The 25,554-nt window shown below is 47.3% G+C and overlaps 1 protein-coding gene across 2 annotated transcripts in view; it reads right to left on the reverse strand.

Moving 5' to 3' along the window:
* The window catches only part of LOC140198193 (early estrogen-induced gene 1 protein-like), a 35,954-nt gene extending 13,568 nt beyond the window's left edge, over positions 1-22,386 (reverse strand). The window contains exons 1-6 of one of the 2 annotated variants that reach the window (XM_072259214.1): positions 22,042-22,386; positions 21,706-21,873; positions 7,262-7,382; positions 4,070-4,099; positions 1,827-1,943; positions 656-702 (exon numbers count right to left, since the gene is read on the reverse strand). In XM_072259214.1, coding sequence (XP_072115315.1) covers positions 656-702; positions 1,827-1,943; positions 4,070-4,099; positions 7,262-7,382; positions 21,706-21,851 — 461 coding nt within the window. In that variant the 5' untranslated portion in view covers positions 21,852-21,873; positions 22,042-22,386. The remainder of the gene's footprint in view (positions 1-655; positions 703-1,826; positions 1,944-4,069; positions 4,100-7,261; positions 7,383-21,705; positions 21,874-22,041) is intronic. The other variant, XM_072259212.1, reaches the window with a different exon arrangement.
* Positions 22,387-25,554: the final 3,168 nt, after the last annotated feature.

Consider the following 25,554-nt stretch of genomic DNA (forward strand, 5'->3'; position numbering starts at 1 on the left):
ACTGAGTTTCTCAAGACCGTAAGACAAAGGATTGCCCCTAACCTTGTAGCTATGCTTCCCACCCCCATTCGACTGGTGGAAACCGCTCAACATCTGACCCGCCCGGCACTTGGGGGCTGCCCCTACCACATCCTCGGGTTGTATTGGTTGCTAACACAAACACATTTTACTGTCTGCTTTGATGTAAATGTAACAAGTAAATAAATCTGGGAAAATAAAGTTGTGCTCCCAAAAGATTTTTGACCTTTCAATAAGATATTTCTTCATTTCTCCAAGCTCAAAGAAATGCAGATCGAATTTCCTTCATAGCCCATGACGACGCAAGTCTCCCACCCCTGGAAGTACCCCTGGTGAATCTCTTTCGGTCTGCTTCCAATGACAGCCTATTCTTTCTTAAATACAGGGAGTGAAACAGTGTGGCCTCACGCTACCTGACCCACTCGCAGCATCCAGCTCCTCCTCTTGGAGGGAGTGTGCAACGTGTTGAATCAATTTAGTGTGCCCTCAAGACAATAGTTTCTCCGCAAGTCATCCGGATCAGCAGCCAATCACATGATGGTGCACTTAAAGATGTGACATTCTTAAAGCAACAATAACCCTCTCACCCCATAGATACCCAGACCACAATCCGCCTCCTCCCTGCCATCATACTTACGTCTTGAAGCACGGATCGCCGGACAGTAGCTGCATACTGATGGATACCTGGGTGGAGAGACAGGGTGTAGAACCATTCAGACGCACATTCAAGAGGGGACAGGATTATACTAGCAAGAGGAAAGTCTGCAGATGCTGGAATTCAAAGTAACGCACACAAAATGCTGGAGGAACTCAGCAGGCCAGGCAGCATCTATGGAGAAGAGTACAGTCGATGTTTTGGGCAGAGACCCTTCAGCACGATTATAGGAGGTACTTCCCCCTTCCTTCTCAGCCTTGGAGGAAGATCTAGGCCTGAAATGTCTGTTTATTCATTACCATAGATGCTGCCTGATCTGCTGAGTTCCTCCAGCATTCTGCGTGTGTTGCTCTGGATTTCCAGCATCTGCAGAATCTCTTGCTTACAGTAGGCAATACCTGCTCAACTAACATGAGAAAGCAACACAAGAATCCTCCTCAGTGCCTCGGTAAAGCAGCCAGCATGATTAAGGTCTCCACCGACCCTGAACATTCCCACTTCTCCCCTCTCTGGGATGAAGGTCCCCCCCACCCCAAAAACACCCATTCACACAAAACCTTAATTTTATTCCCATTAACTTCCTCTTACAGAGAGGACGGGGAATTTCTTTAGCCGGAGGCTGGTGAATCTGTTGAATTAATTGCCAGAGACGGTTGTGGAGTCCAAGTGATTGGGTGCATCTAAAGCGGAAGTCGATAGATTCTTGATTAATCAGGGTGTCAAAGGTTACAGGGACAAGGCAGGACAATGCGGTTGAGGGGGAATAATATATCAGCCATGATGAAATAGCAGAGCAGACTCGATGGGCCAAATGGTCTAATTCTGCTTCTATGTCTTATGGTCCAGTCCCCCATATTCCACTCCTCCCCTACTCATGGGCTGTTGCAATTTACAGCAGCTTATTAACCCTTGAAACTGCGGGATATGGGAGGAAACCAGAGCACATGGGGGAAACCTGTACAGTCACCAGAAGGGTCAAACATCTCAGAGACAAGCGGGCAGAGTGACGGAGCTGAGCTCTCATGGAAAGGCGGGATATGCGCCGGGGGCCGAGTAGCCTGCCGCCAAAGTGTCCCAGAAATCGTCTGCGAACTGGCTCCGGCCCGGCCGCGGCCGCATTTCAAGCCCACCCTTCCCGGCAGCCGCAGCGCACCTTGAGGATGGAGTTGTCCTGCCGCGTGTTCTTGGTGTCGTAGCCCTCCAGCAGGCAGCAGCGAGCAGTGGAGCCGGCACCGGCAAACTCGGCCAGGTTCAGGTCTACGAAGCCCAGCTACAGGTGGGGAGGAGGAAGCGGGTGGAGATAAAATACACAGTCAACAGCAAGAATTGAAACACACACATACACAGTTCCCTGCACTGTTTTTACATGTTACTTGCATTGTTATTATTTTACCTCGTTCTATCTCAATGCACTGTGTAATGATCTGATCGGTATGAACAGTATCTTTTCACTGTATCTTGTTATCTATGGCAATAATAAACCGATGGCAATTTATTCAGGAGATAACACCAATAGTAAAGGAAATTGGTGTGGGCCACTTGGCCCTTCAAATGTGCCCTGCTGTTCAATAAGGTGATCCAACCAACGTTCCTGTTCGCTCGCTTGAAGCGTTGATGATTTGACTGGTTATTTACACAAGGGCAGGACCATGGCACAGTGGGTGGATCTGCCCCAGCATCACACGATCAATCCCAGCCTCTGGTGCACAGACCCCCTCGTGATGCTCCAATTTCCTCCCACGTCCCAAAGACGCGCAGGTTGCCCCCTCTCAATTGCCCCTTTTGTGTGGGCAAGGAGTAGAGTCTGGGGAGATGCATCAGCTGTAAAGTGGTACGGATCAGCGGAAATGAGTGGTTGATGGTCAGCACAGATTCAATGGGCCGAAGGGCCTGTTACTGTGCTGTTTGAATCTATGGTGCTGCAAACCTTGCACCGCCATTCATGTTAAATCCATTACACAGCCAGTATGGTTTGGTTTACAACCTAAACCAAACAGAAAATGCAAAGAGGGCATTTGTATTTTCAAGGAACCAGCCAACTGGTGTATCTTGCAATGGGAATTTTTCCTCCCAGTCTTTGCCCCATCAATGTCTCCCACTACCAAGCCAATCTGTCCCCCCACCTGCCCCCAAGCCAATCTCTGCCACACCATCATATCTCACCCCACAAAGCCAATCTCCTTCACTCCACCCTCGCAACCATCTCCTTCACTCCATCCCCCACCTTGTAGAGACTCACAGATGCAAACCCTCTCACCCACACTTGTGCATAGACCTCACTTGTCCTGCAACTCCCCCATCTTTCCCCATTACCCCAGGTAGAACTTGGCCTCCACCCTCCCCATCACTGCCCACTTTCTCCTTGCCCTGCCACCAAACTCATTCCCCTCTTATTGCTTACTGCCCCTCCCATACATCCTGCCTGCTGTTAGCCCTTCTCCTCTCTCGTACTCCCGTCACCTTCTCAAACCAACCTCCCCAAACCTCCACTCCACGTGCTCACCCCTCTGCTCTTCCCCTCACACCCCTCCCTTTCATTACCCCCACCACTCCCTCATCTCCCCTCTTACTGCTTACTGCCCCTCCAGTACATCCTGCCCGTTAGCCCTTCTCTCTCATACCCGTCACCTTCTCAAACCAACCTCCCCCACCGCACCTCCCCAAACCTCCACTCCCCCACCCCACATGCTCACCCCTCTGCTCCTCCCCCACCCCTCACACCTCTCCCTTTCCTAATCTCCCACCACTCCCACATCTCCCCACCCAACTCACCCCATCTACCCAAGCATCCCTCCGCCTTCCCAATCCCCTCCACCCCACCTCTCCCCTCCCACTTTCTGACTTCCTACCTCATCACCCACCCAACCTCTGCTCCCTCCTACTGTCCCATCCTGACCCCTTCACTCCCACTTCCCAACTCCCTACACCTCCCCCTATCTTCCGATGTCTCCCCATCTTCTCACCAACCCTGCTCCCCTCCACCTCCATCTCACCTCGACCCTTCCCTCCCTCCTGCCTTCCCCCCTCCATCCTCGCACCCCTCCACCCCTCCCCACTGAGCTCTATCTAATGTCCATAACCCCTTCTCTATTCCAGCCCTGCCAATCACAAGCCCCCAACCCACTCCCCAACTCGAGGCCCACCGGATGAGGACAGGGTGTTGTGTATTTAATATTTTAGTTATATCTTGTATATATATTGTGTGATTAAGCAGTCTTGTTCATTAGGAGTTTTATGTATAAATATGTGAATTGCATGCGTCATCACACTACCACATGATTGGTGTGCACCTCACTAAAGTAAACACAAAGTTAGATCCTCATTTTTGGACCCCCATGCCTTCCGTCTAAATAATGTTTTACGGTTACAAAACATAATATCGAGAAGTGGCCCTACCTTCACAAACGACTTCCCGCCTTTCAGCTCCTGTGGGGGGGAGAAAGCAGACAACAGGTCAGGTCCTGTGGTTTGGGGTGAGGTCAAGGGTCAGCCCCTGCAGCTCAGCATCCGACCCCACCCCCCCCACCCCCCCGGCAGGGTCACATGCCGAGACTGATGTCCTCAGGGTGTTTAGACGTTCCCACCGCAGGCTTGCATAATCCCAGGATGTCTCAGCACTTGGCAACCAAGGCAGATCGTTAGTTTACAAAACACTTCCTGTTGTCATGTAGGAAGTAGCTTACAATTTATAGCATCGCATTAATTGCAGTCTCACTGTGTTTGACATGCTGAATATAGATTGGTAACATCCTTTGTGTTATTTTCATACACAGGATATCCTTAGAGACATGTACCGTAGCTCAGAAACAGGCCCTTCGGCCCACTGTATTCATGGCAACCTACCTACCCATCTACACCAATCCCATCTGGTATTGGTTTATTATAGTCACATCTCTCAAAATACAATAAAAAACTTGTCTTGCAGACTGTTCATACAGATCAAATCATGATGTATTGAACTAACATTACAGTATGAAGTGTAACAGCTACAGAGAAAGTGCAGTGCGGGCAGACAATAGGTGCAACATCACAGTGAGATAGATTGAGGGGTCAGGAGCCCACCTTATAGAAAAGGTCCTTTCAAGAACCTGATAACAGGAGGGTCCTTGAGCCTGGTGGCCCATGTATCATCTGCCTGATGGGAAAGGGGAGAAAAGATTTCCAGGGTGGTTGGGGTCTTTGATTATGTTTGGCTGTTACTGAGGCAGCGAGAAGTATAGACGGAGCCCACAGAGGGGAGACTGGTTTTCATAAAGTCATAGGACATAGGAGCAGAATTGCGCCATTCGGCCCATTGAGTGTTCTGCCATTCAGTCATGGCTGATGTATTATCCCACTCAACCCCATTCTCCTGCCGAGTTCCTCTTTCTATGGCTCACCTCTGTGCCAAACAGCCTCCTTAGTGACTGTATCTGACTCCTCCACCTTCTCTGGCAGCTCATTCCAATATCAGCCAATCTGTGTCATTAATCCCAATTCGAATGCAGTTCATCGACAAATGCACAAGTACAGGTATAAAGAAAATGTTGCTTTCAGAATCATCGCAGGCACGTAGGCGCAGAAAACACTCGGAATATAAATTACATAACTCAGTGTGACAACTTAACCCTCAGCTCCCTTAACCCTACTTCCTCTCCCCTTAAACCTATGCCCTCTTGCGTTTGTCACCCCTACAATGGGACAAAGATTTGGACTCTCTATCCTGCCTTTGTCTCTCACAATCTCATACACCTCTGTCAGACCTCATTTCAGCCTCCTCTGCTGCAGGGAAGGCAACACCACCCTTCTCAGCCTTTCCCCATAACTGAAGTCCTCCAGGCCTGGAAACATCCTCTGCACTCCCTCGATTGAGTCGGTGGTAAGGAAGGAAATGCATTGTTGGCATTCATTTCAAAAGGACTCGAACACAGGAGCAAGATGTAATGCTGAGGCTTTAAAAGGCATTGGTCAGACCATATTTGGAGTACTAGGAACCGTTCTGGGCCCCATTTCTAAGAATGAATACACTGGCATTGGAGAGGTTACAGATGAGGTTTATGAGAATATCCCAGGAATGAAAGGGTTAACATACAAAGAACGTTCGATGCCTCTGAGCCTGTACTTGCTGGAGACAAGAATCTGAGGGAGGACCTCATTGAAACCTACTAAATATTGAAAGGCCTAGGTAGCGTGGATGTGGAGATGATGTTTCCATTGGTGGGAGACTCTAGGACCAGAGGACACAGCCCTTTAGAACAGAAATGAGGAGGAATTTCTTTAACCAGAGGGTAGTGAAGCTGTGGAATTATTGCCGCAGACAGCTATGGAGGCCACGTCGTTGGGTATATTTAAAGCGGAGATTGATAGGTTCTTTATTAGTTAGAGCATCAAAGCAGGAAAATGGGATTGAGAGGGAACACAGATCAACTATCATCAAATGGTAGAGCAGACCCAATGGGCCAACTCATCGATATGCTTTAGAAACATAAGAAACCTGCAGCACAATACAGGCCCTTCGGCCCACAAGGCTGTGCCAAACATGTCCTTACCTGAGAAATTACCTAGGCTTACCCATAGCCCTCTATTTTTCTAAGCTCCATGTACCTATCCAGGAGTCTCTTAAAAGACCCTGTCGTATCCACTTCCACCACTGTCGCCGGCAGCCCATTCCATGCACTCACCACTCTCTGCCATCTCCTCTGTACCTCTTCCAAGCACCTTAAAACTATTCCCTATCGTGTTAGCAATTTCAGCCCTGGGAAACAGCCTCTGGCTATCCACACGATCAATGCCTCTCATCATCTTATACACCTCAGATTTCCCCTCATTCTTCTAAACTCCAGAGAGTACAGGCCCAGATTAGACTATCACTGTGGCCAGTTTGGAGACGATGGGCTCAGGGGCTCGTGCCCGTACAGTGCTGTTCTTATTCTAAGTATCAGGGACTCGAAGTCAGTGGGACTGTGTTGGTGTGGGATGAACCTCTTTCAAGTTGATTCTATCCCACGACCCTTTTCTTCACTAATGTTCCCCTGCTTCTTTCCTGCTCCCTCTCCCCGTTTCCATTCTCTGGAGTGAATGGAGGGGTTGCCGTGTGAGGAAATTAAAATGTTTGGCCACGGGGAGGTTCACCTTTTGGCGTAAACACAAAATACTCTGCAGATGCTGGGGTCAAAGCAGCACTCACAACATGCTGGTCGGGCAGCATCCGTGGAAACGATCAGTCAACATTTCAGGCCGGAACCCTTCGTCAGGACTGAAGAGGGAAGGGGCAGAGGCCCTATAAAGGTGGGGGGGGGGCGGGGTGTTGAGAGTGTTGCTTCCCCTTTTGGCAGATGGAATGGAGGTGCTCGATGAGGCAGTCCACCATCTTACAACAGGTTTCCATACAGACATGATAAATAAATGAATCTGGATCTGATCTGTATGAACAATATGCAAGATATGTTTTTCATTGCATCTCAGTACATGACAATATTAAACTAATACCAATTGACTCCACCATTTATCCAAATGTTGTGCTGTAGAATTTGGTTCAATGAGCCCAGTTGGTCTAGACACTGTCTGACCACAGCTCTCCCCTGCGCAGACATCAAAAAGCAAACTCACCTTGCGGACAGACACCCGACAGACGCTTGGATCGAGGACCCCCGTGACAGGGCTGCCGTTCATCTTGCACATGAAGCGAAATTCCTTCTGCCAGTGGACAGAGTTCTCCTGCACTTCTTCCCTGGGAAGGGCGGTGGGAGGGAGACAGACACGTTAGTCACTCACACGTCAAGTAAAGTGGGCAGGGGGTGGGGATGGTGGAAATGGGTACAGAGGGGGTGGGGCAAAGAGATAAATGCAAATGTATAGGAAGACTCACAAAGGACTAGAATTATCATAGTAACCACATCCACTGCCTCAAATCAAGCTTCTGATCACCAAGGCATCGACAACCAAAGGTCAGAGTTAGAGTGCCAAGGTTGGATAACAAGGTCGATCGGTTTTGTGTGGTTGTTTGAATTCTGATTGCAAGGACGTCGATGTTAGCTGAGCATCATGGGATCCGGTTAAGGGGAAAATGCAATCAGTGGGATTTCCTGACCATCAACATCTCAGAAGATCTGTCTGGGCCCAGTGCATTGATGCAATTATGAAGAAGCTATACTTCATTAGGAGTTTGAAGAGAATTTGGTATGTCACCAGAAGCTCTTACGAATGCACGGTGGAGGGCATTCTGACTGGTTGAATCTCCGCCCCATTTGGAGGGTCCAATACACAGGATTGAAAAGGAAATCTGCAGAGGGTTGAGGACTCAACTAGCTCCACCATGGGCAGAAAGTGGGAGTGCACATCTCACATAATCACTCATGGTCCCAGAGCACAATCAGGAATGCTCACCAACACCTCAGCTTTCTGAGAAAGCTTAAGAGAGCTGGACTGTGTACATCAATACTCATGACCTTCTACAGACGCAGGGCAGAGAACATCCTAACAAGCCACGCCACTGCACGGTACGGAAACCGCACTGCGACCGACAGGAAGGCTCGATAATGAGTGGCCCAAACTGCCCAATGCATCACCGACACCAGCCAAACCACCATCAGAGGGGCTGGAAAAGGACCCGTAACATCATGAAGGATCCCTTCCACCCTGCTCATGCTCCCATCAGAAAGGCGGCTATATAGCATCCATGCTAAGACCACCAGACTCAAAAACAATTACTTTCCCCAAGCAGTGAGGCTGATGAACACACTTAACCTCTATCCCACCACTCCACACCCCCAACCACCACTACTTTATCATTTCCTGTCTATACATACGGTGACTGACAGTCCTGTCCATAGCATCACCTTATGGACAGAATATCAACCAACATATACAAGCGATTTTATGCATTTATAGTTGTGTTTTTATTTATTGTGTTTTAACTTACTGTCTTTTTGTGCTGTGTTAGATCTGGAGGAACAATTATTTTGTTCTTAGCACTTGCGTACTAGAAATGACAATAAGCCACCTTGAAGCCTCCCCACCAAAGGCAGCTTCAAAAGGCAATGCCTCAAGGAGGCAGCATCCATCGGCAAGGACTCTCTCTATCCTGGACATGCCCTCATCTCATTACAGTACCACCATCAGGGAGGAGGTACAGGAGCCCAAAGACACACGCTCAACATTTTACAATCAGCTTCTTCCCCTCCACCATCAGATTTCTAAATTTTTTTTTAAGATTATAAGGACACGTAGTCCCCTTTTATCATTTAGTAATGCATGCATTAAGAAATAGAAACATAGAAACATAGAAAATAGGTGCAGGAGTAGGCCATTCGGCCCTTCGAGCCTGCACCGCCATTTATTATGATCATGGCTGATCATCCAACTCAGAACCCCGCCCCAGCCTTCCCTCCATACCCCCTAACCCCCGTAGCCACAAGGGCCATATCTAACTCCCTCTTAAATATAGCCAATGAACTGGCCTCAACTGTTTCCTGTGGCAGAGAATTCCACAGATTCACCACTCTCTGTGTGAAGAAGTTTTTCCTAATCTCGGTCCTAAAAGGCTTCCCCTCTATCCTCACACTGTGACCCCTCGTTCTGGACTTCCCCAACATCGGGAACAATCTTCCTGCATCTAGCCTGTCCAATCCCTTTAGGATCTTATACGTTTCAATCAGATCCCCCCTCAATCTTCTAAATTCCAACGAGTACAAGCCCAGTTCATCCAGTCTTTCTTCATATGAAAGTGCTGCCATCCCAGGAATCAATCTGGTGAACCTTCTCTGTACTCCCTCTATGGCAAGGATGTCTTTCCTCAGATTAGGGGACCAAAACTGCACACAATACTCCAGGTGTGGTCTCACCAAGGCCTTGTACAACTGCAGTAGTACCTCCCTGCTCCTGTACTCAAATCCTCTCGCTATAAATGCCAGCATACCATTCGCCTTTTTCACCGCCTGCTGTACCTGCATGCCCACTTTCAATGACTGGTGTATAATGACACCCAGGTCTCGTTGCACCTCCCCTTTTCCTAATCGGCCACCATTCAGATAATAATCTGTTTTCCTATTTTTGCCACCAAAGTGGATAACTTCACATTTATCCACATTAAATTGCATCTGCCATGAATTTGCCCACTCACCCAACCTATCCAAGTCACCCTGCATCCTCTTAGCATCCTCCTCACAGCCAACACCACCACCCAGCTTCGAGTCATCCGCAAACTTGGAGATGCTGCATTTAATTCCCTCATCCAAGTCATTAATATATATTGTAAACAACTGGGGTCCCAGCACTGAACCTTGCGGTACCCCACTAGTCACCACCTGCCATTCTGAAAAGGTCCCGTTTATTCCCACTCTTTGCTTCCTGTCTGCTAACCAACTCTCCACCCACACCAATACCTTACATTATAATAATACCTTACATTAAATAATGATACATTATTTCCTCCGGTGTGATATCACAAACACAGGACAAACCAAGACTGAAAAAACTGACAAAAACCACATAATTATACATATAGTTACAACAGTGCACAATACCATAACCTGATGAAGAAAGTCCGTGAGCACAGTAAAGTTCAAAGATTCTCAAATGTCCCACATCTCACGCAGACGGGAGAAGGAAGGAAAACTCTCCCTGCCATGCCGACCACAATCTGACTCTGAGTCATCCGAAAACTTCGAGCTCTGATCAACTCTCTGACACCAAGTACTGAGCGCCATCTCTGCCAAACGATTCGACCTCCTTCTCGGTTGCCAAAAGCGGGCAAGGCAGGGGATTTTGAGGCCTACCCTCCGAAAGATTCCCAACCACACAGTAACGACAGCAGCGGATGGGAGTTTCAGAAATTTCTCCAGATGTTCCTCTGTGATTTCACGTCTGTCTCCATCAAATCAGAATTGTCCGCGGTCCCTATTTAACAGATACGATATCATTTTTCACCGGAGGGCTGCACACGTGCGGCGCGCTGCCATCTTCTCCTCCCGCCGGAGGTCCACTGATTTTATTTTTTTTTCTTTTAAAAAGTGGGCTGTTTGAGAAAGACGAGTTGAAATTCCCTCTCTTAGGACCCTGATCTTGCTCCCAAGGCAGAGGGGACTGAGACTGAGCGCTGACAGGTGAAACGTTACCGGGGGGAGAGGCAGGAGTATGGAGCTGTGGTTCCAATAGCACAACAGGACCGGAGAGGCCTAGTGACCACTTCTCTAGCTGAAACGTAACCATTCTGTTTCATCTGGCGTTGTCAGACCCTCCCGCTACTAACCTGGAAAGCCACACTGCACTTGGCCAATTTCAACACTTGCCTCTCGGTTAGTACACTCACCAAGGGAGAAGCACTTCTGAAGAAGTGTTTCTGGGAAGTCCAGCCTGACCCGTCTCTCCTAATAACTCATGATTTTTGGAATCCCAGTAGATAAATGTCATGGAGAAGTACAACACAGAAACAGGCCCTTCAGCCCATCTAGTCTATTCAGGGCTGCCCTCTCCCCTAAATGGTCCATGAATGCTTTTTTCTCCACCTGCTGAAGGGCATCAGCCCGAAACATCAACAGTCCTCTTTTCTGTAGACGCTGCCTGGCCTGCTGAGTTCCTCCAGCATTGTGTGTGTTCTTCTATTCCTCTTGTGCATCATTTCTTACAGTAATTTTTTTTATGCCTTGCAATTGACGGCTGTCTCAAAACAACGAGTTTCACGACATTAAGTCAGTGATAATAAACCAGATTCTAAACCAGATTCTGAGGTCATGAGGAGGGGGTGGAATTTGGGGCCAATAGTAGCCCCTCACACACATCTCACACAGCGCACAGGAGCCTGACGTGCCCAGAAGCCACAACCACAGAGGCACAATGACTCATCAACGCCTCCCTTATTCCAGCTGTCATGACCAGATCTGCCTAAAACTTGTTAGAGCACAGCTGGCCCTTTTTTTTTTCCCATCTGCCCGCACCCAGAGCTGCTTGCATCTGCTGATGACGCTCACCGAGTGAGGTCACGTCGTTAGGGCAAACACCGAGAAACTCTGTAAACCCAAACCGCTCCCCTTGCAGCCTCCAGCGTCGGAGGCTGTGGAAAGCTGTAGAGCGGTGCAGAGGTGAACTCTGGAACGCAGGCAGGCCCAAACCAGGCACTCTTCCCCCTCCCCGCCTAAACCAGTGAACAAACCGGCTCAGGCCGTTCCACAAACGAGAGAGGAAGTCAGGCTCCGTCCGTGCTCCAGAGCACGATGGTAGAGCTGGGTTCAATCCCAGCCTCGGCGCTGTCAGCGTACAGTTTGACCGTGCGGGGGACTAGGAATGCGTGGCTGTTTCTTAGCCGTACGACATGAAAACAGACCTCAATACTGTCTGCGGCCCCTGCCCCTGGCTCACTCTTTCAGAATGGAAGGACGAAAAAAATGAAGGAGAGAGATCAGGAAGGCAGCTCTCCACATCTACAGCACCTGCTATCCCAGCCTCAGGAGATCTCTGACCACTTCCCAGAAACAGTTCTTCAGAAGTGCTTCTCCCTTGGTGAATGTAGTAACCGAGAGGCAAGTGTTGAAATTGGCCAAGTGCAGCGTGGCTTTCCAGGTTAGTAGCAGGAGGGTCTGACAACGCCAGATGAAACAGAATGGTTACGTTTCAGCTAGAGAAGCTGGTCACTAGGCCTCTCCGGTCCTGCTGTGCTATTGGAACCACAACTCCAAACTCCTGCCTCTCCCCCCGGTAACCTTTCACCTCTCAGCCTCAGCCCCCTCTGCCTTGGGAGCAAGACCAGGGTCTTGAGAGAAAATATCAACTCATCTTTCTCAAACAGCCCACTTCTTTTAAAAAAGAGAAAAAAAATAAAATCAGTGAATCCTAAGTCTGGAACTTCCCCACATCCATCTTGCCTTAACTTTAATTTCTCCTCTCGGTCTTCTGAATCCTGAGTCAGAGTTATACAGCAGACCATTCGGCCCATCTTGTCAATGCCTCCTTATGCTAGCCAAAAACTTGCCCACATTTGGCCCATATCTCTAAACCTTTACTGCTTAGGCCCCTTATTCCTCTAAGCCTTTTCTATCTATGAATTTGTCTGTCTTGTAAACATGGAAACTGTTATGCAGCTTCCTCAATTATACCCTCTGCAGAGAAAATTTGTCCCTCAGGGGTCAGCTCTTCGAATTCCTCACTGTGTGTGGAAAAACCTGCCTACCCCTCAGGTCTCTTTTAAAACTTGCCCTCCTCTCCTTAAACCTGTGCCATCTAGTGTCAGACTCCCCTACCCTGAAAAAAAATGTCTATTCACCCTGTCTAAACCTGCTCACAAGTCTACACACCAGCATCAGGTCACCCCTCAGCACCCTCCACTCCAGGGAAAACAGTCCAGCCTGGCCAGTCTCTCCTTATAACTCATGATCTTTGGAATTCCAGTAGATAAATATCATGGAGAAGTACAGCACATCTAGTCCATGCAGGACTGCCCTCTCCTCTTGATCTGCACCCACAAAGCCCTCCATACCCTGACCCAAACTTTTCTTTAACGTTGAAATCAAGCTTGCATGCACAACTTTCACCAGCAGGTCGCTCTACACTCTCACGACCCTCTGAGTGAAGAAGTTTCCCCTCATGATCCCCTTAAACTTTCCACCTTTCCCTCTTAACCCATGACCTCTGGTTTTAGTCCTTCCCAACCTCAGAGGGAGAAACCTGCTTGCACAAACTCAATCTATAATGCTCATAATTTTGTACACCTCGATCAAATCTCTCAACCTTCTACATTCTAAGGAATAAAGTCCCAACCTATTCAATCTTTCCTTATAACTCAGGTCCTCCAGTCCTGTCAACCTTATTTACATTTTTCCTGTAGGTGGTCTACTCAAAGATTCATAAAGTCTATGCCAATCACTCATTTTTCAGAAGTCCCATCTTATCCCACCTTATCCTCCACACTTCCCACTCATCCACACAGGAAAAAATCTTAGGCACCACAAGTTGTTCAACATGAAGCGAGCATCAGGTGGGGAAATTTTGATTACCGCACAGTTTGTGGCAGTTATTTGGTGCATGCTGGGCTACGCTAGTTCTCAGAACAATCTCTCCCCCTATGGTCTCTTACACATCCCCCCCCCACACCCACACCAGAACCTACTGATCCACATTTCTGGGGAAACCAGAACACACATTCTCCACACAGACAAGACCGGAGGTTAGGATCGAACCTGGGACCCCAGAGCTTGCTCTACCTGCTGCACCACTGTGTCGCCTCAGCAGACAACCCACCTTCTCCAGGAAATAGCTAGACAGTGGTTCAACGTTGGAATTTCCTTCTGCAAAGGGCACACACCAATGCTGCTCCAGTTGTTAGTTTTAATCAGAACGATAAATTTTCACTGGTCAGAGAGGGAAGTCAAAAATTAGCCACAATCTTAAGGTGCCTCTTCCTGCAGGCCACGCTGGAGGCTTCAGTAACACAAGGGGTTCTGCGGATGCTGGGAATCCAGGGCACAGGCACAAAATGCTGAAGGAGCTCAGCAGGTGAGACAGCATCTATGAAGGGGAATAAACAGTCGAAGTTTCCAGCTGAGACCCTTCATCAGGACTGGTCCAAAAGGCGAAAACTCAATAAGAAGGGGCAGAGGGGAAGGAGTTCGAGCTGGCAGGTAACAGGCGAGACCAGGTGAGGAAGGATAATCTTTCCCCTCACATATCCTTCCCCCCACCCACTCTCTGCTTTCCAAAGGGATCACTCTCTCTCTGACTCCCCTGTCTATTTGTCCCACCCCACTGATCTCCTTGACATGTAGGACAAGTGCTACATCTGCCCCGTGCCTCCTCTCTCACCACTATTCGGGGCCCCAAAGTTTAACATAAATTACACATATGGTGTACAAATGTCACTATATACAACCTCGAGATGCATTTTGTTGTGGGCATACACAGTACATACAAAGAGACATAATAGACTCAGTGAGAAACTACAAAGACAAACAACCAATGTGCAAAACACAACTGCGCAAATGCAGAAAGAAAATGAGAACACAAGTTCAACGTACATCAATTAGAAGTATACAACCTGTAGATTCATCTTCTCAAGGACTCGACAACTTTGAGCTGTAGAGTTCTTGAAAGTGAGTCCACAGGTTGTGGAATCAGTTCAGAGTTGAGGTGAGTGAAGTTATTCACACTGGTTCAGGAGTCTGAGAGTTGCAGGGTAGTAACTGTTGCTGAACGGCCTTTCAGGGCTGACACCTGCTAGTTTGATGGGGTCATCTACTGTGTCCAGGGTGTGAAGAGACCCAATGGGGTGGCTTCAATAACCCACCACTCTGGATCGATTCAAAGAAGGGCCATTCTGAAGAAAATCCTCGGTAGTCATTGAGCTAACCCATTGAGAAACTACAAGACTCAGATGTGTCAGCAGACCGGGCTCCCATCCAAGTTTTAAATCTAGCCTCCTGAGGAAGGCAGTTCTAGTCCCAACAGGAAAAGAGAAGGAAAAAGGATTGACGCAAAGGCCACGCAGCTGACTGGCAGCTGCAGCTCCACCCCCAAGTCATACTCCCTGAGCTCTGACCCAGTCAACAGCAACATGGTCCATTTGACCTTGGCCTCAGCCCCACTTTTCTGTAGCCCTCAACTCCCCAGCCTATTTACTCCGACCTCCAACTTAAACGGGGTCTCCAATTCCACCCACCTCCGGGTTGGAGGGTTCCAGAGATCCAGTGGTGCAGTGGGTAGAGCCACTGCCTTGCAGTTCTAGAGATCCAGATTCGATCCTGACCTCCAGCACTGTGTGTCTGTCTGTCTGTGTGGAGTTTGCTAGTTTCTCCTGCAATGGGTTCCCCCCAGTTTCCTCCCCCATACCAGAGATGCGAGTTAATCAGCTGCTGTAAGCTGCCCCCAATGTGTAGATAAATGGTGGAATGGGGGGTAATAGATAATAATGTGGGGGGGAATTAAAATTGCATTAATCTAGTGTTAAATAGATGGTTGATGGCCAGCACGGACTCCGTGGACTGAAAGGCCTGTTTCTCAAACAATGGAAAATCTGCAGATGCTGGAAATCCGAGCAACACACACAAAATGCTGGAAGAACTCAGCAGGCCAGGCAGCATCTATGGGGAAAAAGTACAGACTCTCTCTGTACACTCTCTCTCTGAAGTGTTTTAAACTTTTCTAAGAAATTCCTTCTCCCTCCATCCTAACTTATCCCAAAAATGTGCCTCTCCCACCAAAGGGAACTCCTTCAGTACCAATTCCATCAGTCGCCCCAAACCAAATTCTGATGTGACGCCAAACCAAGTTATCAGACGATTGATGCTAATGAGAGAGACAAGGGAGACAATGGAGAAATGTTCAAAATGCTAATGAGAGAGGAGAGAGAGATTAACAGAAAAGAGACACAATTCCGAGTATTGACGGACCGGTTGCTTTGAACCTGAACTGTTTGAAGTTTGATGGACAGGCGATACCCCAGCAGGGGGATAAAAAGAACAAGTTCGCTAAGGCACGGGACACACCACGAGATCATGAGATAACGAGACCCTGGAAGAGCGGTGTGCCCCCACAAGTTGGTGGAAGTTTGGAGGTCCAGTTCACAGGAACCAACGATAGACTCACAGGGTGTAAAGGTACGATCGGTGGGAACCTGGTGCGTTTGTCTGCCCTTGCCTGGGTGCCGGGTTCACCACAGAAGAACAGTTGTATCCGCAACGGAGGAGACACAGTTGGTGACCACAGCAGGATAGAAGACAAAAAGGTCTGCCCGAAAACCAACTGCGAAGACATCAAAGGTCTGCCTGAATCAAATTGCATCCCCCTCCCTCTCTCCAACGGCACAACAGCGATTACTGCGAACTGTACTAAGCTGAACTGAACTCTGCATCACTTAAGACTGATAATTTTATCCCTAGACTGTGATAGAGCTTGATTCCTATTACCCTAGTTCCGTGTACATGTGTGTATTATCATTGCTAACCTGTTGCATTTATATCCTTACATTTAGAGTACTGTGTTACTTATTTCTTTAATAAAACCTTACTAGTTCCTAGTAAACCAGACTCCAACGAGTGGTCCATTTCTGCTGGTTTGGCAACCCAGTTACGGGGTACGTAACACTGACCACACCCACCCACCACCCCTCTCACCCATTCACACCGACTCCAAAGGGTGCCGTCTGTGTGATGTTAGTGTGTGACCATTTGGGCTGCTCCCCCCGGTCCCCGATTCCATACAGCAGATCAGTATTTGGCCCACTGAATCCATGCTGGTTCTCGGTAAATACCGTCAATTCCCTTTGCTAAAGATTAGATTTGTAAAGATGAAGACTAGCTTTGTTTGCAACATGTACATTGAAACAGACACTGAAATGCATCAGTAACCAACACAGCCCGAGGGTGAGCTGCAGGGCAGCCTGAAAGTGTCACCAACGCATACCCACAATTTATTAATCCCAATACAAAGGTCTTTGGAATATGGGAGGGAACTGGAGCACCAGAAGTAACCACCCCAGTCAAGGGAAAGAATATACAGTACGTTCCTTACTGACATCAGCAGGAACTGAACCCAGATCACTAGCGCTGTAAAACGTTGCACTAACCACTCAGCTACCATATCATCCGTTACTTACTTCTGACTAACTGCCCATTCGGCCACTGACATTGAGGGTATCATTAAGGGTTCTCCATCTGCGTCTGTCTTTGGTCACTCAGATGTAGAAGGATTCTTCACTTCTGTTTTGTTTTACCACTCAGAGTTGTTAGCCCTGAGCTAAACCCCGAACCTGGAGGACCAGTCTGGCCTCTACCCTTTGACCTCGTTTGGCAAGGGTGGCCCTAGCAAGAGCCAAAGCAGAAGGCCCTGACTCCAGCCAGCATTGCTCTCCAGGTCATTAAGGCACGCAAGTCTCCAAACTACGACAAGGTTGAGGTTCTCTTGGAGGACAGTGCCACCCCTAATGCTAACTTTCATCTGCTATTCATTCTGCTGAATGCCTAATACAATTGCCTTGAAAAGCAGCCATTGCTGTTTCCAACATCTCAATTGTTAGAGTGTTCCAAAACATCACTTCTTCCTGCAGAGAAATCCTCCCCCTTCGCCATCCTCTTCCCCCCACCCCGGCCTCCACCAGCCCGCAAGAATTGACCCACAGAACACGGAGCAACATTATTATCCAATTCAATGTATAATCCACACATTCGGCTATGGGTCTGGAAACCCCGCCAGTTTTTAAGCTGAGCAACACAAACAAAATGCTGGAGGAAATGCTCAGTGAGTCAGGCAGCATCTACGGACAGGAATAAACAGTCAGCATTTCAGGCCAAGACCTTTCAGCAGGACGGGAAAGGAAATGGGTAGAGCCAAGATAATGCTGAGGAGGGGAAGGAGTACAGGCTGGCAGGTAATCCGTGAGAGTGGGTGAGGGGGGAAGATGGGGTGAAGTGAGAAGCTAGGTGAGGATAGGAGGAAGAAGGAAGCTGATAGGGAAGGACAGTGGAGCATGGAAGAACAGGAACCACAGGGAGGTGATGGGCAGGTGAGGAGAAGAGGAGGAGTGAGAGGGTAACCAGAATGGAGAGAAATTATCAGGAGTTAGAAAAATTGATGTTCATGCCATTAGGTTGGAGGCTACCCAGATGGAATATGAGGTGTTGCTCCTCCACCCTGAGTTTAGCCTCGTCATGGGAGTAGAAGAGGTCTTGGACCAACATGTGACAATGGGAACAGGAGGTCAAATTGAAACACATGGCTACTGGGAGATCCTGCCTTTTCTGGTGTACAGAATGGAGGTGCTTGGAGAAGTGGTCCCCCAATCTATGTCAGATCTCACCAATGTGGAGGAGGCTACACTAGGAGCACCATATAACCAAATGTTTAAATTGGGATTTTTTTTTTTTTTTTTTTTTTTTAAAATACAACAATCTAGTATTATATGGATCACTGCATACAGTTCTGCTTGCCAGACTACAGGAAGTAATATGATACAGAACATTGAACAGTACAGCTTAGAAACAGGCCATCCGGCCCACAACATCTGTGCTGACCACAATACCAAATTAAACTGATCCTACCTGCCCGCACAGGATCCCTCTATTCCCTGCCTGTCCTTCTGCCTGCCTAAACACTATTATCATATTCACTTCCACCACCACCCTTAGAGCCCGATCCGGGCACCCTCCAATCTGGAAAATAAATCCTGCCCCACACATCTCCTTTCCGTGTCTCACATGACATGAATGTCCTCTGATACTTAATACTTGCACCCAGAGAAAAGTCTGTCCTACCTATGCCTCAGGATTTTATAACTTTCTGTCAGGTCTCCTCTCAGCTTCCCACTTTCCAGACGGCCCAAGTTTACACGTACAGCAAAACAGCTCAGTAGCAGGCCTTTCGGCCCACAATGGGGTACTAACCAGTTAATGACACCCAATCCCTTCTATCTCCATGTCCCTCCATTCTCTGCACATTCATGAGCCTTTTAAACACATCTTTTGTATCTGCCTCCACCTCCTTAGGCAACGTATTCCAGGGACCCACCACCCTCTGTGCAAAAAAAACTTGCCCTGCACAGGTCGTTTGGACTCTCCTGCCTTCACCTTCAATTTAACCCTAGCAAAAAGACATTAACATCTTACTCTGTCTGTACCTGCTGTAATGTGATTTTATAATTGATATTGAGGTTTGTCCCACTTCTCCTTAGAGTTGATACTCTCTAACTCAGGCGAGATGCCAGTGAACATCTTCAGCACTACTTCCACATCCTTCCTATAACATTTGAAGTATTGCGTGCAGCCAGACTGCAGGCGATACTTCAAATTGTGGCCTAACCGTCATTTTGTACAGTTGCGACACGACTTCCTGGCGCTCCAGGACAGCCTCCACCCCACTGTTATAAGATTTGGAACGGTTCCTTGTACGATAAGATGGACTCGATGTCACTCTGCAGGACTGTGCAAGGGCACACAAGACTTCTGCACAGTACTGTATTTGTCAACGTGGAGTGGAGAGCAAGCTTGTAAATCTGGTGGGGGCAAAAGATGTTGGAAACAGCGAGGGTGGAGCACTGTGGGAGGGGTGGCAGAGAAGGAGTGGAGGAGTGCCACAGGCAGGGTCATTTAATTCCAAACAGTTGGTTTATCAGTCATTACAGAATGTCTTGCTGGTGCTTCCTGCTCCCTTCCCCTTTTCCCAATCATGATTCCCCTCTCCCTGCCTCCTATCCACTCTCAGTCCACAGTGGAGACCCAGATCAGAATCAGGTTTACCATCACGTTACGAAATCAGTTTTGTTTTTGCAGCAGTACAGTGCAATACATAAAATTAGTACAGTGCTCTGCATAGGTGGACAAGAATTTTGCATAGTACTGTATCTCATTGTGACCTTGCATTTTACTGTCTACCTGCACTTGTACTTTCTCTCAACACTTTACAGGTATTCAAAGTGGAGGTTGATTAGTCAGAGCATCAAAGGTTACAAGGAGAAAGCAGGAGAATGGGGTTGAAAGGGAAAATAAATCAGTCACGATGGGATAGCAGAGCAGACTCAATGGGCCGAATGCACTAATTCTGTTTCTACATCTTTTGATCTTTATTCTGCATTGTTATTGTTTTATCTTGTACTGCTTCAATGATCTGTGTAATGATCTGATCTTGTGGACAGTATTCAAGACATGTTTTTTCACTGTACATAAGACACTAATAAACCAGTCTGCAACCTATCCAAAGGAGGTAAGCAGGTCTTTTCCAGGTTTCAGAACTGAGAGTGCAGGGGAGATTCACCAGGTGCTGGCCTGGTATGTAGGATGTTATTCAATGAGAGATTGGATAGGCTGCCGGAATGCTTTATTCTTTCGTCATGAAACTTCCCAATACAGTACCAGTAAACTTTCTCAGCCATGTGTAAGCTACTAAATACCACAAGCAGATTTTACAGAAAGTTTTCTACAAAAGAGCAGTGAAAGTCTTAATGGTGTTTGCACTAAGAAATGTATTAAAAATCCAAGATGCCAAGCTGGGGAAGAAAAAAATCGCTTCACACTGAACGGACCAAGTCGCAAGTACTGGATAACCAAAGGGTTATAAACTGGTATCAATAGGTAAAGCTGCAATATACTTCCATCCAATCGTTCCTCTGCAGCGCAAGATCAACTTCTTGTAAGAATGGTACCAGAGTACAGACAGAATCACCTTCTCATAGTCCTGCTCGAGCTCTCCGGTCGATCCAATGTTGAAAGGCCGCGATAGAGTGGACGTGGAAAGGATGTTTCCTATACTGGGGGGAGTCTGGAGCCAGAGGGGACAGAGGGACGTTCATTTAGAACAGAGATGAGGAGGAATTTATTTAGCCGGCGTAGAGAATCTGTGGAATTCATTGTCACAGACTGCTGTGGAGGTTAAGTCATTTGGTGTATTTAAGGTGGAGATTGATAGGTTCTTGATTAATCGGGGAGTCAAATGTTACGGAGAGAAGGCGGAGAACGAAGTTGAGAGAGAGATAATAAATCATGAAATCGCGGAGCAGACTCGATGGGCCGCATGACCTAATTCTGCTCCCGTGTCTTATGGATATCTTCGAAAGGCGATGCCGAAAGACGGCAGCGTCCATCATTAAAGACCCTCACCATCCGGGACACATCAGGGTCGTCAAGGATGAGATGGGCCAAAATGGCCCGTTTCTGTGCTGTACGGTTCTTTGATTAAAACCTAAATAAATAAAACTAGTTTAAACGCTGGGATTTAAACTCGTGTTTCTTGGAATTACCCCTGTTAAAGTCAGGCTGGCCCGCCGAAAAAAATAGAGCGTCTGCCTCGGAGTTTTGCAAACGAGGGTCCACAGCCTTCGATACGGTCTGTATGTGGGGTTTTCACGTTCTAAATTTAATTGCCCTTTGATATGCAGATCGGGACAGGAAAAGAGATAGCATCGATAAGATGGGTTGAATGGCATGTTCTACGGATTCTGTGGAACGAGCACGATATACCGTAACATTAAGACGAGTCCTTCAAGGGGTGGGGTGGGGGAATTATCCTCTTGGAAGGGCTAGGATGAACGCTAGGGGGAGAACGAATGGCCTCTTTCAACCGGGCGTGCGTCGCTTGCTCACCTCGAGGTCAGTTCGCTGAAGCCTCCGCCTTGCAGGAGGCGGATTTTGCAGAAAAGGATCCCGTTCACGAACGGCACGGCAGACAAGTTCATCACCGTCAGCCTCACCAGAAACTTAAACCTCTTCCTTTTCGTCAGGAATGCCATTGAGAGACCCCCTGCTTCCACCCTACCGAGAGGCAAAGTAAATGTCAGTCTCAAAACTAAAGACAACCCGCCTTAAAAAGAAAATAAATTTAGAAAACATCAACCACAATATCAATTTAGCAAAACATCTATTGTACAGCGTATCAAATACTCTGTCCATTGAAATTTACGTTTAATCAGTTATAATTACCCGGTTTGAAGGCTGTGTTAAAGGGATGGTTGTACTTCCTAGAGAGCTCTAGCGAGTTCCACACTCGTGATCGTTTTCAGAGAAAAGTTAACACTGGCCGTGAAGAAGCAGAAGTGTTTCGCAAGATCCAGATTCGCGTTCACGACTCGCCCCTTCCCCGTAACTGTCTGTCCGTTTGATCCCAATTAAAGACACAGCCGTGGCTACACTGAGCGCTACCTCGCTCGGGCTCTTTCACGGGACTCCATTCACTTTACCACTCCCCCGTTTCAGGTGTCATGTGAGCATAGAGGCTCTGAGACAGCCTCCTTGTTTTGTAATTGGGTCGGAAGGTGCGAGATTTGGAGAGGGTGTTCCCTCTTCTGGGAGAGTCAATAACTGAAGAGGTACGGGTTTTCGAAAAAAAAGGCGTTAACGGGTTAGAGTAGCAACGAGGCGATTTTCTCGGTCTTCGAGAGTTAGTCATAAAACACAGACAGGACCTTCAGCCCAATTCAAAGTAAATTCATTATTAAAGTACGTATATGTCACCAAATACAACCCTGAGATTCATTTTCTCGCGAGCATTCACAGTAGATACAAAGAAACACAATAGAATCAACGAAGATCTGCACACAAAGACGACGGACAATAATTGTGTAAGTTCCTTACCAGAGGCGACGCATCCAAGCAGAATGTTCCCCACTGCATAATTAGTACATTCCGAACATCAAACCATCTCTGGGAGTCCAATATCCCTCTAAACCTTGTCTATCCTGTGTTCAGGTGTATTCTGGACTTTGGGTAAATAGCAAATATTAATTCTAACAGCAGCCATTCTTCAGATTTGAACATGGATTCTAGAATGAAATTAAAACACAGCTCAGAACAATAGCTGGGGTCAATTTTAAGCAAAGAAACACTCTTCTTAGACCTCAGATGCCTGCATATGCATGAATGCATCCTGGAGTCAGTGGGGATTAACATTCATTTTGGGTGTCTGGAGTGTGGGTGTGAAGGAGTTGTGTGACAACTATATGTAATTCAAAGGAAGCATTGTAGATACATTGTAACTGTAGAATAGGCCTGAACAAGTTAAATATGGCACAGTTATTTCCCATGGTAGGGGAGTCTAGGACAAGAGGGCACGACTTCAGAATTAAAGGATGTCCATTTAGAACAGAGATGTGGAGAAATTACTTTACTCAGAGGTGGTAGACCTGTGGAATTTGTTGCCATGAGCAGCTGTGGAGGCCAAGTCACTGGGTGCATTTAAGGCAGAGATAGATAGGTTCTTGATAAGCCAGGGCATCAAAGGATATGGGGAGAAGGCAGGGGAGTGGGGATGACTGGAAGAATTGGATCAGCCCATGATTAAAAGGCAGAGCAGACTCGATGGGCTGAATGGCCTGCTTCTGCTCCTATATCTTATGACCTTGTGGTCTTAATTGTCCTGCTGTGACCTTTGAACTTTAGCATGTAAAGATGTCATGTCAGGCAGACCTCTTCTTCCAAGAGTGTCTCAAATGCTGAACAAAACACTTCTGTATCCACTAGCTTCTGCAACTCTCCAGTGACTTTGTTAACAGTTATAGCACCATGCACCAGTCTGAGTGCCTTTTAAATGTGGTTACTGTGCCTGCCTCCTCCTGCAGTGTGTCTTATATACTGACCACCCTCTGGCTGAAAAAGTTACCCCGCACGGGTCATGAATCACAAAGGAACACAGGAACCAGGCCACTTGGCCCCTCAAACCTGCCCCACCATTTGCTATGCTTGCAGCTGATCTCTACTAGTCTCAGCTCTTCTCTGGCAGTTCACCAAAGCCGTCAGTTCCTTGATTCATCAAATACTTATCTATCTCCATCCTAAATACTGCATCTCTAATGATCTGCTCTCAGGAGCAGAGAACTTGAGAGATTCACCACCCTCTGAGTGAAGAAATTTCTACATACTTAAGCGTTAAATAACCGGTCCCTGATTCCATAACTATGTCCCCAGTCTGTGACTCTCTCTATGGTGGAAACATCCCAGTATGTAACCTGTGAAGCCCCTTTAGAAGAGTACAGCACAGTATAGGCCCTTTGGGCCATGATGTTGAGTTGGCCATTTAACTTCTCTGAGATCAATCTAACCCTTCTCTCCTACATAACCCTCCATTATTCTTTCATCCGTGTGCCTTTCTAAAGTCTCTTAAACGTATCTGCCTCCACCTCCATCCTCCCATACATACCTCCAATCACCTTAAAATTGTGCACCCCCATTTCTGCCCTAGGAAAAGGACTCTGGCTGTGCATTCACTCTATGCCTCGTATCATCTTGTACACCTCTGTCAGTCTGATCAGGGGAATAGATTTAGGACAGAGATGAGGATAAACTGTTTTTCCCAGAGAGTAGTAAATCCGTTGAATTCTCTGTCCAGGGAAGCAGTAAAGTCTACCTCATTAAATATATTTAAGACATAGTTTGCTCGGTTTATTTTTTTCCACAACAGAGGAATGAAGGGTTATAGGGTGAAGGCAGGGAGGTGGAGCTGAGAACACAGCCACATCAGCCATGATCTTATTGAACAACGGAGCAAGCTCAACAGGCCAGATGGCCAAATCCTGCTCCTCTTTTTATGTGCTTATTAGGATCTATTATATCAAATCCAATATACTGTAAGTCTACATCTCTATAAAGATCTCTGGTGTTTGAGTAAAGCCACCTTTCATTTTTCTAAACTCTGAGGAATACAGACCCCAAGTGCCTGATCTGTTTTGATAGTCTTTGGAACTTCCTTCCTCAAAGAGAGCGTGTTTGAATATTTTTAAGGCAGGGTAAGTTAGATTCTTAAGAAGCCGATGAGTTAAAGGTTACAGGGAGTAGACAGGATTACAGGGATAAGGCTGTACTGAGAATATTTGGGTTAAAGGATTATGGCTCAATACCTTTCATTCACTCCAAAGAGTCAGCGGCATTTTCCAAGAAAAGATGAAGGAATTTACTTTATTACATCAGAAATCAGGCTGAGGATCTACATCCTTGATGTGGCTTATTTCCACACAGTCAAACCAGTTCCACATGCAACTCGTCCCCATGATACATTACTTAAAATGATACTGCCTTATGACTGCAACCAACCAATCTAACCAGGATGGTCAGGAGGGAAGATGAGGGAACCCTGTAACTGGGAGAGTGTTGCAGAGCAGAGAGACTGATGGGTACAGGTTCTGTGCATAGCTTCCTGAAATTGGGGAGGAAGGCACTTGGCATGCTTGTCCTCATTGGTCAGGGCACTGAAACGGGACATCATGGAGTACCTGCACAAACCCTGCACAATGGCCTCAAGACATAGCCTCAAGATTCGGGGGTGGAGATTTAGGATGGAGAAGAGGAGGAACTGCTTTTCCCAGAGGGTGCTGAATCTGTGGAATTCTCTGCCCAATGAAACAGTGGAGACTACCTCGGTAAATATATTTCAGACAAGGTTGGGTAGATTTTTGCATTGTAGGGGAATTAATGGTTATGGGGGAAAAGGCACACAGGTGGAGA

Source organism: Mobula birostris, chromosome 5, assembly GCF_030028105.1.
Source record: "Mobula birostris isolate sMobBir1 chromosome 5, sMobBir1.hap1, whole genome shotgun sequence".
Taxonomy (NCBI): domain Eukaryota; kingdom Metazoa; phylum Chordata; class Chondrichthyes; order Myliobatiformes; family Myliobatidae; genus Mobula; species Mobula birostris.